At 30.5% G+C, this 14014-nt stretch overlaps 2 protein-coding genes across 5 annotated transcripts; both read left to right on the plus strand.

Annotated features, from left to right (window-relative positions):
* The first annotated feature begins 1972 nt into the window (after positions 1-1972).
* On the plus strand, positions 1973-2621 carry LOC111427680 (mitochondrial inner membrane protease subunit 1). The gene is made up of 2 exons (XM_023062913.2): positions 1973-2145; positions 2202-2621. The coding sequence occupies exons 1-2, from the start codon at positions 2044-2046 to the stop codon at positions 2547-2549; spliced, it is 450 nt and encodes a 149-aa protein (XP_022918681.1). The 5' UTR covers positions 1973-2043; the 3' UTR covers positions 2550-2621.
* Positions 2622-3025: 404 nt separating this feature from the next.
* Positions 3026-12191, plus strand: LOC111427616 (zinc transporter 63C). Of its 4 annotated transcripts, XR_011641727.1 has the most exons (9): positions 3026-3339; positions 6999-7137; positions 7217-7355; positions 7646-7821; positions 9504-9726; positions 9785-10316; positions 10825-11047; positions 11129-11225; positions 11450-11539. XR_011641727.1 is itself a non-coding variant. In XM_071199763.1 (8 exons), exons 2-8 carry the CDS (start codon positions 7018-7020, stop codon positions 11663-11665), a joined length of 1629 nt encoding a protein of 542 aa, XP_071055864.1. In that variant the 5' UTR covers positions 3028-3339; positions 6999-7017; the 3' UTR covers positions 11666-12191. The 4 variants fall into 4 exon arrangements, 3 of the variants coding, with proteins under 3 accessions (XP_071055864.1, XP_022918613.1, XP_022918623.1); XM_071199763.1 differs by lacking the exon at positions 11129-11225 and having other exon boundaries at positions 3028-3339; positions 11450-12191; XM_023062845.2 differs by lacking the exons at positions 6999-7137; positions 7217-7355; positions 11129-11225 and having other exon boundaries at positions 3028-3339; positions 11450-12191.
* The last annotated feature ends 1823 nt before the right edge of the window (positions 12192-14014 follow it).

Here is a 14014-nt window from a genome sequence, read left to right on the forward strand (position 1 = left end):
ACTATTACTCAATAGGTGACGCATTATTATTAAATGTATTTTAAAACTAAAAATTTTAAACTATACGGTATGATTCACTGCATTCTCTATATACAGGAAAAGAAGATCTTAGTATTTTGGAATAGTTGCTATTGAGAAGACGACCAGCCTATTCCCATGAATGATACATTAAAACGAAATCATGTCAACATTTGCAATAGGCTTTGTGGAAAGACTTTGAAATTGCTTCTTGAAAGACTACTAAATCTTCGTATATGTAGTCAACCCATGACTACAAGACTGGTTTCTAGTAAACTTTTACGGATTCCATCTTCTAAAGATTTCCCTCTCCTCGCAGGACCCTTGAGATGCAGCATAGTGTATAGGGTCATGCTGTTTCCTGTCTTATTATGGACCGCCTGCCTTGCACTCTGGTCTTTGTGTACATCCATGGTTTCCTCACCTATCCCATTTGTCTTACGTGGCCAAACCAGTACAGCTGCATTAGAAAAGCTGTGCACACGAGTCAGACGAAAACTTTAATTGACTTGATTTTCGAAACTTTTTGACTTAATATCCCTTCGATTTCAGGTATGTATAAGCACATCATAACACGTTTAGATTACCAACTCGAACAAATTGACGTTGACGGGGTGAGGTAGGAAACGTGACGTCATTGGAGGAAAAGTATAATATAATATGCAGGATGTCCATTATGTATGGGATATAGTATACACGGTGCCCATTGTGTATTTGTAATCTTCATTAAAAATCCTTTAAAATGAGTACAAACACGACATATTTATCTTCAATATTAATGAAGTTATGGTCAACTTCCGGTTAAGAATGTCAACATCAAATTTGACATATTTGTAATTGTCGTGAAAAATCCTTTAAAATGAGCCCAAACATGATACGTTTAATTAGTCGAGATATAAGCAACTTCCGGTTTGAAATGTCAATGTCATTTTGACAAATGCTTAATTTTTATAGAATGTATTAAAATTTATCACAAAAACAAAAATACAATAAAAAAAAATTAAAAATTAAGGTTGGTATTAATATTTAATAATTAAATTTCTATCTTCATTGTTACTAACTTTGGGTTTATCGTTTTTTTATTCTAACTTTTTTGCTTTTTGAGATAAGTGCGGCATGTTTGGACTGATTTTAAAGGTTTTTTAATAAAGATGACAAATATGTCAAAATTGACGTTGACGTTCCAAACCGGAAGTGATTGTATTTCCATAAATATTAAACTTAAATATGTCGAGTTTGGACTCATTTTAAAGGAGATTTTATGATTTCGGATTTAGTCCCACGTCTCTCAAGACGGCTAAACCCGAATGATTCTAGTTCTAGGTATTGTGCTAGTACTAGTAATAGTGCTAGTGTAAAACTAGAACTAGAAATATTCGGGTTTAGCCGAGTTTAGTTGGATAACCTTAAAGTAATAAACATTTTTTCCGATTTTTTTTATCAATTCTAACCTATTTTTTATTAGTTTTAAAATAATTGGAATTCTTTACGATTATCTCGCATTCATAACAAATTCGTTAATTGTAATTAATTCAAATCGATTCTAATTAAGAGAAATAAGTTAAAAATATCTTTTTTGATTCAATTCTAACTTACCTTGTTTATAATACCCTAGATAAACCAATTTTGTGTTAAATACAGCCTTTTAAACCTATTAAATAAGACTTTTTCCTTAAAAAACTTAAATTCAACTTCAATTTTGACAAGCACCTGCAATATTTGGATCTTAATCACCATGGTAACCAAGTCAAGTTTGATAACCTAAAAATAATAAAATAAATACTTCGTTAATATTTCGCTTTATATTTTAATATTTTTTTTATTTTATTTTATATCTTTTTTTTTATATTTTTGTATATTGCTTCTTAAGTGAAATACACTAAATAAATAAAAACCTTGAATCTAGGGACTTTAAATTAATCCACAAAAATACGCCATCTCTTAACAACAAACAGAATCAGCCTCAATCATAATAAAGTGAGGTTATGTTACAAAAAAACTCAAAATGATTTAATAAAAGTTAAAATGCAAACGGCGGTTTCAAAGCTAGTGGGTACTTTTGGATACATTATCCAATATGGTTGTATAGCTCATTGTACGTTTGAATACTTAGCGGATTTAGTAGTGGTAAACTAATTATTTCACCTATTTTTATTGCATCTTGTAATTTTTATCTTTTTTAGTGTTCCGGCCCATCTATGGAACCAACATTATACTCCGACAACGTTCTTTTAACTGAGCACATCTCCCCTCGATTAAATATGATTACTCGTGGGGATATAGTTGTAGCAAAATGTCCCACAAATCCTAACCAAAAAATTTGTAAACGTGTTGTAGGTGTTTCAGGGGATAAAATACGAACGGGATTGAAAACCCATATCATCCCAAGAGGTCATGTTTGGTTAGAAGGTGATAATAGACATAATTCGGCTGATTCTAGGCATTACGGACCTGTACCTACGGGATTAATTAAAAGTAGAGCAATTGTAAAAATCTGGCCGCTTAATGAGGTGCAAGTTTTAAAGGATTAAATTAGATGTATTTTAAAACGATGATAATTATATATAGACGATTATAAATAAATTATTTTGAAATTGAATAAAGTTGTTTAGGCAACCCAATTTACATTAAATTTAAATATAAATTCTGTTCTTGTGCAAATTTTCTAGCTGACTTTTTCTTTTAGTGATAATTATTAAAAAAAAAATAAATGATTTTTTTGTCATATTGGTGAATATTCACGATATTGATGAAATATAAATATAATTAAATGTTTTGATGTAGACCACCAGCTTTACACACAAGAATATAATTTCAAAATAATCCCTTATTGTTTATTATTAATTTTATGTAATAATAAAAGCCGTCACTTCATACGGTTTATTTTGAATGAATTCACTTTTCTATTAAAATAAGGGTAAAAGTATACTAGCCGTTTTTGTGTTGCATTCATGAACGTATCCTATGTTTTGTATTCTATTCCAAGCCCAATCTATTCATAAGTAATTTCAGTTTCGTAGAGTTTTCATCGTGACAACTGTTAGAAGGACGTCAGACGACCAATTTCCTGTAACACCACGCAGTCCTTTCTGGGGTCCTTCAAAATTTCGGGGTCTTCAACCTTTTCGGAACAGAAAGAAAAAAAATTAAACCATCCCCATAAAAAAAGTTTATTTTTATTGTGATCATCTTCTTGGCGATGAGAGTGAGTGTCCTCGTAGATGTACAAAATTCCAGGATAACGACTCGTACCGTAAACGTACGACTTTCTTGAGACAACCCACGGGTTTAAAAGATTTTAAGGATACCGTCCGATTTGAGGTAAATACACTTTTTATTGGTTTAATCGATTTTTTTTGGTTTCCTTTAAAACTTTGAGGTTAGGAATTGTGTATTGATTAGACAAAAGGTCATTGTAATTTAAAGATTTTTCGCTATTTATTTTTTTTGTATCTTTAAAGAACAAAGAACCTTTTTTATGATTTTGTAATGGTTAATTTAAAATGTAGAAAATAAAAAAGGAAATTAGCTTTCTCTTTATTTAGAATACTTGCTGAGTTATGAAAGATTAAATATCTCAGACTAAAAGATAATTTTATAAACTACAATGTTGATATCTAATAATGTCAAGTAGTTGTGATATTCATTTACAGTTCGTAGACGAGATTGTTAACTTTATAATTATTATTAAAAATTAAAAAAGGATACCAGCCTAAATTGAGTAAGTTATCAACACGTTGACAACGCTAAGTACACAGAAATAATTTATTGGTCTATTGTATTTATATTCGCTTTATCACATTTATTATTTGCAATGCTGATCTGTAATGTCCATTCCGTTATAATTTTAAAAAATAGTACTTTTATTATAAATTTAATAATGTTTATTAAACATTATTTCAATAGTTAATGTTCGATTCTTCGAACCATTATGGATGACTCACCTCAATTATTACATCATCGAGTTTCAAGAAGTCTTAAATAAAAATTCCATTGTAAAAAATATTTTTCTCGATGGAATTTTCTCGAACCTGAAAATTATTTGTTAAAAACTGTTTTTGTAAACCACAAAAACCCCATATTATCCATATTTATAAATATAGATTGTGATTTTTTTTAATCTGTTTTGCTTAATTTGAGGTTATGTTGTCAGAAAATTTAAAACTTTCATTTAACCCATTTTTTTATCTTCTGGGCGTCAAAAAGTTATCGTGTTACTTAACTTAATATCTCCGGAAGTGAGTTAGAAGGAATTTCGGGTTTCTGGTGTAATTTTTAAGAAAATATTTGCAATTAAAATTTGAAAACTGTCAATTACTAAAACTCAGTCAAAACAAACCGAAAATAATGTGAAGTTAGGTACGAGCGATAATAAGATGTATGAGTTTTATTATTTTAATTTATTTCTAAATATATACAAATTGTTTATGAATCGTATTTTGATTTGAATGTAAATGAATCAAGTTGGTTTTTTAAAAAATATATAAAAGCAATCAAAAATTAGTACATTCGTTGGGCTCTAACTTCATTGAAGAATTGACGTTTCAATAATAATCAATAAATTTACTTCAAGTATCAAAAATCAATTCAAAAATGCTTCTGGAATCGCATATAAACGTCACATTTCCAAATACAGATTTTGTAGTGCATATATAGGATGAGCTTTTTTTTCTTTGCTCTAAGAAAGGAATTAAATTATAATCTATGTATCAAGATTTAACTTCCCTAACCTAGCAAGCCTAATTAACATTGGAGGTCTTGCTTTCAATGTTAGGAAGTTAGGAGAAGCTTTTCCGGACGACATTTAACCAACATAGTTCTCTAAAGAAGTTCTCCAGAACAGCAAATTTAGTTTGTTCAAGTATCAACAGAGGTGGAAATGTGCCTTGTCACACATCATGATTTTTTAAGCAAAATCGTTGTTGAACTTCATAGCACTTTGTTTTCAGGGTGCAATGATGGTGCTATCTGTGATGCGACAAGAAAATGCATATAGGAAATCCATATATTTAATAAGATTTTATTCTAGATCCTGACATAAATCCAAGAACAACTGGGAGGAGTGGGCTATATTCAGGAATCTAGAATATGTAGCACCTTCATCTTACCTGTTATGTGTACTCCTAACTCTTTAAGATATTTTTTAGGTAATGTTTTCCAAAATGTCTTGTTTTATATTCAGACATATTTTAAGATTCGAACTCATTTTCCTCACATTTTTCCTGGATTTGGAATCATTTAAGGCGATCACACTTGACAAATGCTTAATGGATGTTCTTAATCTGCATTAAAGTTTGATTCAGATAACTAAGCATGAAAAGATAATTTCTTTAATCACCAATTTTAACATAATTTTTTCAATAGAATATTTTTTTTAACCTTTGATAAAGGTTGTAAAATTTTTGAACAAATTTACATTAAAAAACCTTCGCCATCACTTCTAACATTTATTTTTTACATCATTATAAACTGTGGTTGATGATAACGTTCTCCGTAAATTTAACTTTATCCTGTTTGTCTCAGATTTGAAGTAAACGAATTCGAACGCACGGACAACAGGCAACAACGTGCGATTTTGGAGTCGTGTGCACCACACACATAACGCATTTTAAACATTTCGTGGCGGCCGCGGCTTTGCCAGTTGCTTTTCATTCCTTATCCGGTACATTTCGAGTTTTTCGGCCGACAATTTCTTTTTAACTTCAACAATAAGACATAGTTTTGTGTGAAATTTTCTTCTGGCAATGTGAAATCTTAATTCCGCACGTTATATCTTGATTTCTCCCTATTGACAATTACAGTCGATTTCTTTTCTTTAGAAAAACAGAAAAAAAAAGGAAAAGGTGAGATGTTACTTAGAAATTACTTCATTTAAAGAGTTTGTTTTAAAATTTTTGGTTGTTAACACTTAATTATGTTGGTTTTGAGTGCTAATTTATTTTTAATTTCTTCGCTTCTTTTTTTATCGTACTCTTCTTGTTATTGTTGAGCTTATTAATTACAATTAAGTGAGTTCCGACAATGATAAAGCGTAGCGTAACGAGCTATTTTTGTAATCGTTGAATACATTGTTATAAAAACTTTATCAACGATTAAAAAAAATTCTTGTGCTAATAACAGTTTAGTTATCAATAAAGAATGTTTTGATATCGAAAGTGTTGTGTTATCAAAATAGGTAATGTTGGGCAAGTATTTTTTTTTAATTCGGCCTTGAACGATTGAACGATTTTGTAACATTGTTACTTTACTATTTGTTATACGTATACCTGAGGATTATAAAGCATGTCGTTTTAAAAAGAAACAAGGTCAGGGCAAGACAAGAAATGGTTTAGAAAATTATTTTTATGAAGCCTCGACCTAAAAACATCCATTTTGGGATTAGTTTAACTACTATATTTAACTTAATTTTTATTTTATTTTAACTTATATATATGTATTAATTGTCTTTTAGTGCCACCCATAATTCCTCATTGTATTTTTATCTCCCTAATTAGAATTGACATCAATTCCATCAACGACAAGTTTAATGGTTCCGCTTGTTCTGATTTTGTTCGCTTGTGCTGAACTAGGGCTATAGATTAAAATTTTGATAAGCTGTGGTGAATGTTCTGTATACCATCATAATTTGCAAATTATTACTTACAACAAATATTTTCAAGCAATTTATGCATTAAGTTATAAAGCATATCAAAATAAACACCACACGCTTTTCTGCAAACTGGTTAGTCAAACCTTGAAAGCAAGCAATCATCAGTTTTGAATTTTCTGTTTCATTTTTATCATATTTCAAAATGTTACTTAGCCATACAGCTTTTCCCAGCTTAGGTGATTTGATAGTTTATTATGCTTTTATGTTTTATTTTTCTGTTCCATTTATTCTTTTTAAACCTCGACCCAATAAATATATTTCACCCTTCAAAAAAAGAAACCTTTTTAAAATGGAAGCCTTTTAAAAATATCTTTTTATTTTTTCTTTTAAGGAAACTGTGTCCTTGCTAGATGAGTCAGGATTTACCCAAAGAAATCATGTCTGATATTGTGATGACTGTTACGTCGAGTAAAGATACTTGTAAAATGGAAGATATAACTTGTAATTCTTCCTGTCCCGCCCTAAGAAAGGTCAGGTCAAGACGAGAAATTTTTAAAAAAGATTTAGACTTTAGAAATCTACTTTTTTTAAGAAAACTGTACTTGATAGATTACTCAGGAATTAACCAAGAATGTTATCTCCGATATCCTGATGAGCGTTACGGCGGATGAATCGACTCATCGCAATACTTCCGGTCCCACCCTAAGAAAGAAACATAGACCTCTTCCTCCTCCTCCTCGTCGTAGAGGTAAACCCACCTATTTTCCCTCCCTATATATATATTTTCTTTTTTTATTACAAAACGTTTTTTTTTTGATTCTACGTGACTATACACAGAAATAACCGTGCTTGAAAAACCGTAAAATCCCAACAATTATTCAAAGAAATTGCACGTTAACAATTATTACCTCATTTCTATTCCAGCTCAAGGTATATTTTTTTAACGCACCGTTAGTAACAACTTAATAATAAACATTTTAAAATTGATAACGAAATTGTAAAATTGTAATTGTAATTTAATTTTTTTTATTATTATAGGAATGGGAAGGTTTGGAAAAAAATGTCGCCTTCTATCGATGTTATGGCTAACGACCGGATATTTTGTGGTGGAAATTGTTGTTGGATACGTTACGAATTCGATGGCTTTGGTTGCGGACAGTTTCCACATGCTCAGCGACGTTGCGGCCTTGATTATTGCCTTTGTATCCGTTAAAGTAAGTCTAAATTTAAAATGGGATTTCCTAAAAAAAGAAATAACACGATGAGGAGAAGATCATTTCATTCTTTACGTTTATTTTAAGCTTAAGTCATATTTTTAGAGATATTTTCGTAGAAAGAATTTTGTTATTTATGGATTCTAAGGAATGACCCTAGTCAAAGAAAGTAAAATGTCCTGCATCGATTTAGTATATTCTTTTAGTATAAGACTTACAGTAATTCATTTTACTATGAATACCCTGAAATGTAGCTTTATTATACAAATCAATCATATGTTTTTAATAAAGATAACAATGTCAATCAAGATAACCTAAACAAATAAGTAGATCTATTAGATCTATTAAAACTAGATAGTCAAGATACATACAAGCAATAAATCAAAAATTTTTCTTTGTATTTCACCCTTGCGATGTAATGGGTTAAGGTTATAATGTATTTAAAGTTGTTTTGTCAACCAATTCTTGCTCTTAGACGCATAGATATCAAGAAATATACGAAAATGTGAAAATTTGATGAATTAGTTGTTTTTGTTAAGTAGTTGATAGTAAAATTGAGAAATCTGTGCATGTTACAAAAAAATTTTAGGTCAAAATTTGTAGCAAATTTTATACTTAACAACATTGCTCTCTTGCACCTTTGCTCTCAGATGCATAGATATCGAGAAATATATGAAAATGTGAAAATTTTACGAATTAGTTGTTTTTTCAAATGGTTGATGGTAACCCTGGGGAATCTGAGCATGTTACAAAAAAACCTTTAGATCAAAACATGTAGCAAATATTATGCTTAACAATATTGCTTTCTTGCGCTTTTGCTCTCAGACGCATAGATATCGAGAATTATATGAAAATGTGAAAATTTTACGAATTAGTTGTTTTTTCAAATGGTTGATGGTAACACTGGGGAATCTGAGCATGTTATAAAAGATCTTTTAGAACAAAAGTTGTAGCAAATTTTATGCTTAGCAATATTGCTCTATCGCACTTTTGCTCTCAGACGCATAAATATCGAGAGATATACGAAAATGTAAAAATTTGACGAATTAGTTCTTTTTCAAATTGTTGATGGTAACATTGAGGAATCTGAGCATGTTACAAAAAAACGTTTAGAACAAAACATGTAGCAAATTTTATGCTTAACAATATTGCTCTCTTGCGCTTTTGCTCCCAGACGCGTAGATATCGAGAATTATATGAAAATGTGAAAATTTTACGAATTAGTTGTTTTTCATGTTGTTGATGGTAACACTGGGGAGTCTGAGCATGTAAAAAAAATCTTTTAGAATATAACTTGTAGCAAATTTTATGCTTAACAATATTGGTCTGTTGCACTTTTGCTGTCAGACGCGTAGATATTGAGAATTATACGAAAATGTAAAAATTTGACGAATTAGTTGTTTTTTCATATTGTTAATGGCAACACTGGGGAATCTGAGCATGTTGCAAAAAAACTTTTAGAACAAAAGTTGTAGCAAATTTTATGCCTAACAATATTGCTTTGTTACAATTTGGCTCTCAAACTAATACTTCATCTAAAAAAAATAATGAGACATGAACCGGATGGCGATAATTAACCGGATATTGACTAAAAATGACAAAAATAAACAATGGAAGATAAATGTTAAAGAGATAAATGATTTCCTTTTAATTTAATAATTTACAAATGTATTTTGTTTTAGATGTCTCCAAAAAAATGGTCAAAAAATACATTTGGTTGGGCCAGAGCCGAAGTATTAGGCGCCTTAGTAAACGCAGTTTTTCTCGTAGCACTTTGCTTCTCAATAACAGTGGAAGCCTGTAAAAGATTTATAGAAAGGGAACCAATTCATAACCCTCAACTGTTATTAATCGTGGGAGGAGCCGGATTAGTGGTTAATTTAATTGGATTAGCTTTATTCCATGGTAAACAAATATCTTTCAATTATTTACAAATTTTTTCATTCATACGAAACATTTTTAGAACACGGTTCTTCAAAACGTCATTCACATTCGCCGCATGGTTTATCAAGAAGTCGAAATCGTTTAACACAATTAGCTGTAACCGATGATAATGAAAACGATGAAACTTTTCCAAGTCCACCACCTCCACAAGTGGAATCCGTTCAAAGAAGACATGGTCATAGTCATGGTATTCATGGTCATAGTCACGCCGGAAATATGAATATGCGCGGCGTGTTTTTACATGTTTTATCGGACGCGTTAGGTTCGGTGATTGTTGTTATTTCTGCGTTGGTCTTTTGGCTGACCGATTGGCAGTACAAGTATTACATAGATCCGGCGCTTAGTATAGTCTTGGTGATACTCATTCTAAATTCAGTTTGGCCCCTTTTGAAGGATTCGGCGCTTATTTTGCTACAAACGGTTCCTACGCACATTCAAGTCGATGACATACAAAGGAGGTTATTGGCGAAAGTCGATGGGGTACTCGCTGTACATGAATTTCATGTGTGGCAGTTAGCTGGTGATAGAATTATAGCGTCCGCACATATACGGTAATTATTTTTGTCCACAATTACCTTATAAATGAGTTTTCTTAATCAAAATCATTTTTCACAGAGTGAAAAAACTCAACTTGACAGACTAATAATAATTATTTGAAACGTCAAAATTTCAAAAACGTCAATTTAATTTAATTTTTTTTAGGATTTTCTAAATGTTTGATATTAAAAAAACGTAAAAAAATTCCTGTTTTCATATGATTTAGCATAAATTAATTAATTTTCGTAAAAAAAACATGACGTTTCATAAAATTGACATTTAATTTTGACAAATTGCTGTGAAGTTGGTTACGGTTGGTAACATTGAATTTGTGTCACATTGACGTTTAATCTATTCAAAAATTTATTTAAAAGAATAAATTTAGGGAATCTATTTCAATAGGTAGTTGTGGACAAAGTATAGTATTCCACGCACATATAATGAGCTATTATTCACTCATGTGCTCATGCTCATACAATATTTTCTTTTTTAAATATCAAATTGTATATTTTTCGTTGTTAGATGTCGAAATTTGAGTGAATATATGAAGATAGCAGGAAAAGTAAAAGAATTCTTTCACAATGAAGGAATACATTCGACAACAATTCAACCGGAATTTGTTGATTACGCCGATTATCCGCCAAATTCCGATGATGGGGAACAAACGGACGATTGCATCTTGGATTGCCCCCAAACTGTTAGTGATTCTTGTATAATGAATACTTGTTGTGGGCCGTCGAAAGAGGTATGATTATTTTTGTTGATTTTAAATGTTTTTTCTTTGGTTATGGCTAGTTTTCAACTTCATTTTCATTTAAAAATACAGCATGAAAGAAGACGTTTATCCTGATTTTCTATGTGTTTCGTCCACCTTTGTATTAATATTTGCATGAAAAAACACTTCGTTTCCGTTCTTTGTTAAGGTAACCTTTAAATCATATCTTTGCTGCTTTATTCTTTCCTTTTTGCTTTTTCTTTTCATTTTTCTTTGCTTCTTCTTTTCGCTTTATTATTTCAGAGTAAAAGGTGGTTGCTTAGCGAAGTTTATTAAATTAAAAAAGCTTTTTATGTAAGTTGGATTTAAATAAAAAAAAACATTTTTGTAATTGTTGAAAATTGTAATCGTTTTTTTTTTGTAATTAATTAGGGTAAAGATAGTCCTTCTCCGGGAGATACTCCATACTTATGTAGACAACGTACAAATACAACGGCAAGTAATAATCGTGCTCAAGAGATAAACGCGATGGAAAATGGGGCTCTTCTTCACGAAGGTTCTGCGTTATCGCAAACTGACTGTTGTTGTGAAACGCGCGGTTGCGAATGTGGAAATGGGGCCGCGGTTGGTCAGGAGTCGTGCGTTTGACACTGGCCACACCTTAGAACCCTTCGTTAAGTTCCCAACTTTTTTTTAACACAATAAGAAATTTGTTGAATATGTAAAAATTTTATTTATACCGCGACAAAATGGGTCAAGCACCAAGTAAGATTATTATTTCTTTTATTTCTTTTTAATCTAGTCTTACAAAAACATTATATAAAAATTGTACATTTAGATTTATAAATAATATTATATTATTATAATTATAAAAAAATAATGAATGTGTTTACACAAAAGCTAGAATTTTTTTCTTTGTAAATACTTTAACGTTCCGATCTCAAGTGCTTATTATGTCTTTTGAGAAGTTAAAGAATTAATTTTATGAAGGAACTGTGTAAGATTTTATAAACTTTTAAGCGATAATTGAATTTTTTAAGTGTTTACTTTTATTTTTTGAATCTTATTTTTTTTTAATAAGACGATATAAGCAGTTGACTTTGTTATGAAATGTTAATAAAAGATGTGATGAGGAATAGCACAGTGAAATAAAAAGAAATATAAACACTTTAAATTTTGTGTTTGTTAACCCATTTGCATTATAAGCTCAGATGTACTAAAACTAGACCTAACACTAACACTAGATCTAGAATCATGTGTCTCTTAAGATGACTTGAAAGAAACTTGTAGCAAATTTTATGCTTAACAATATTGCTAAAATTTGACGAATTAGTCGTTTTTTTAAGTTGTTGATGATAACACTAGAGAATCTGAGCATGTGACAAAAAAACTTTTAGCACAAAACTTGTAGTAAATGTTATGCTTAACAATATTGTTCTCCTACACTTTTGCTCTCAGACGCATAGATATCGAGAATTATACGAAAATGTGAACATTTGACGAATTACTTATTTCATTAAGTTGTTGATGGTAACACTGGGGAATCTGAGCATGTTTCAAAAAAACTTTTAGAACATAACTTGTAACAAATTTGATGCTTAACAATATTGTTCTTTTGCACTTTTGCTCTCAGATGCATAGATATCGAGAAAAATACGAAAATGTGACAATTTGACGAATTAGTTGGTTTTTCAAGCTGTTGATGGTAACATTAGGGAATCTGAGCATGTTACAAAAAAACTTTTAGAACAAAAGTTGTAGCAAATTTTAGGCTTAGCAATATTGCTCTATTGCGTTTTTGCTCTCAGGCGGATAGATATCGAGAGATATACGAATATGTGAAAATTAGACGAATTAGTTCTTTTTCTAATTGTTGATGGTAACATTGGGGAACCTGAGCATGTTGCAAAAAAACTTTTAGAATAAAAGTTGTAGCAAATTTTATGCTTAACAATATTGCTCTCTTGCACTTTTCTCCTCAGACGCATAGATATCGAGAAAAATACGAATATTTGATAATTTGAGGAATTAGTTGGTTTTTCAAGTTGTTGATGGTAGCATTGGGGAATCTGACCATGTTACAAAAAAGCTTTTAGAACAATAGTTGTACCAAATTTTATGCCTAATAATATTGCTCTATTGCACTTTTGCTCTCAGACATATAGACATCAAGAAAAATACGAAAATATGAAAATTTGACGAATTAGTTGTTTTTTCAAGTTGTTGATGGTAACACTGGGAAATCTGAGCATGTTATTAAAAACCTTTTAGAACAAAACTTGTAGCAAATTTTATGCTTAACAATATTGCTCTTTTGCACTTTTGCTCTGAGACGCATAGATATCGAGAATTATACGAAAATGTGAACATTTGACGAATTACTTATTTTATTAAGTTGTTGATGGTAACACTGAGGAATCTGAGCATGTTTCAAAAAAACTTTTAGAACATAACTTGTAACAAATTTGATGCTTAACAATATTGTTCTTTTGCACTTTTGCTCTCAGATGCATAGATATCGAGAAAAATACGAAAATGTGACAATTTGACGAATTAGTTGGTTTTTCAAGCTGTTGATGGTAACATTGGGGAATCTGAGCATGTTACAAAAAAACTTTTAGAACAAAAGTTGTAGCAAATTTTAGGCTTAGCAATATTGCTCTATTGCGTTTTTGCTCTCAGGCGGATAGATATCGAGAGATATACGAATATGTGAAAATTAGACGAATTAGTTCTTTTTCTAATTGTTGATGGTAACATTGGGGAACCTGAGCATGTTGCAAAAAAACTTTTGGAATAAAAGTTGTAGCAAATTTTATGCTTAACAATATTGCTCTCTTGCACTTTTCTCCTCAGACGCATAGATATCGAGAAAAATACGAATATTTGATAATTTGAGGAATTAGTTGGTTTTTCAAGTTGTTGATGGTAGCATTGGGGAATCTGACCATGTTACAAAAAAGCTTTTAGAACAATAGTTGTACCAAATTTTATGCC

The sequence above is a fragment of the Onthophagus taurus genome, chromosome 11 (genome assembly GCF_036711975.1).
Source record: "Onthophagus taurus isolate NC chromosome 11, IU_Otau_3.0, whole genome shotgun sequence".
In the NCBI taxonomy this organism is placed as follows: Eukaryota; Metazoa; Arthropoda; class Insecta; order Coleoptera; family Scarabaeidae; genus Onthophagus; species Onthophagus taurus.

Coding starts and splice junctions, on each gene's coding strand:
- LOC111427680 (XM_023062913.2), top strand. CDS start 2,044: ATGCAAACGGCGGTTTCAAAGCTAGTGGGTACTTTTGGATACATTATC. Junction 2,146..2,201: donor ACTTAGCGGATTTAGTAGTG/GTAAACTAATTA, acceptor TATCTTTTTTAG/TGTTCCGGCCCATCTATGGA.
- LOC111427616 (XM_071199763.1), top strand. CDS start 7,018: ATGAGTCAGGATTTACCCAAAGAAATCATGTCTGATATTGTGATGACT. Junction 9,727..9,784: donor TGGATTAGCTTTATTCCATG/GTAAACAAATAT, acceptor AAACATTTTTAG/AACACGGTTCTTCAAAACGT. Junction 10,317..10,824: donor ATAGCGTCCGCACATATACG/GTAATTATTTTT, acceptor TTTCGTTGTTAG/ATGTCGAAATTTGAGTGAAT.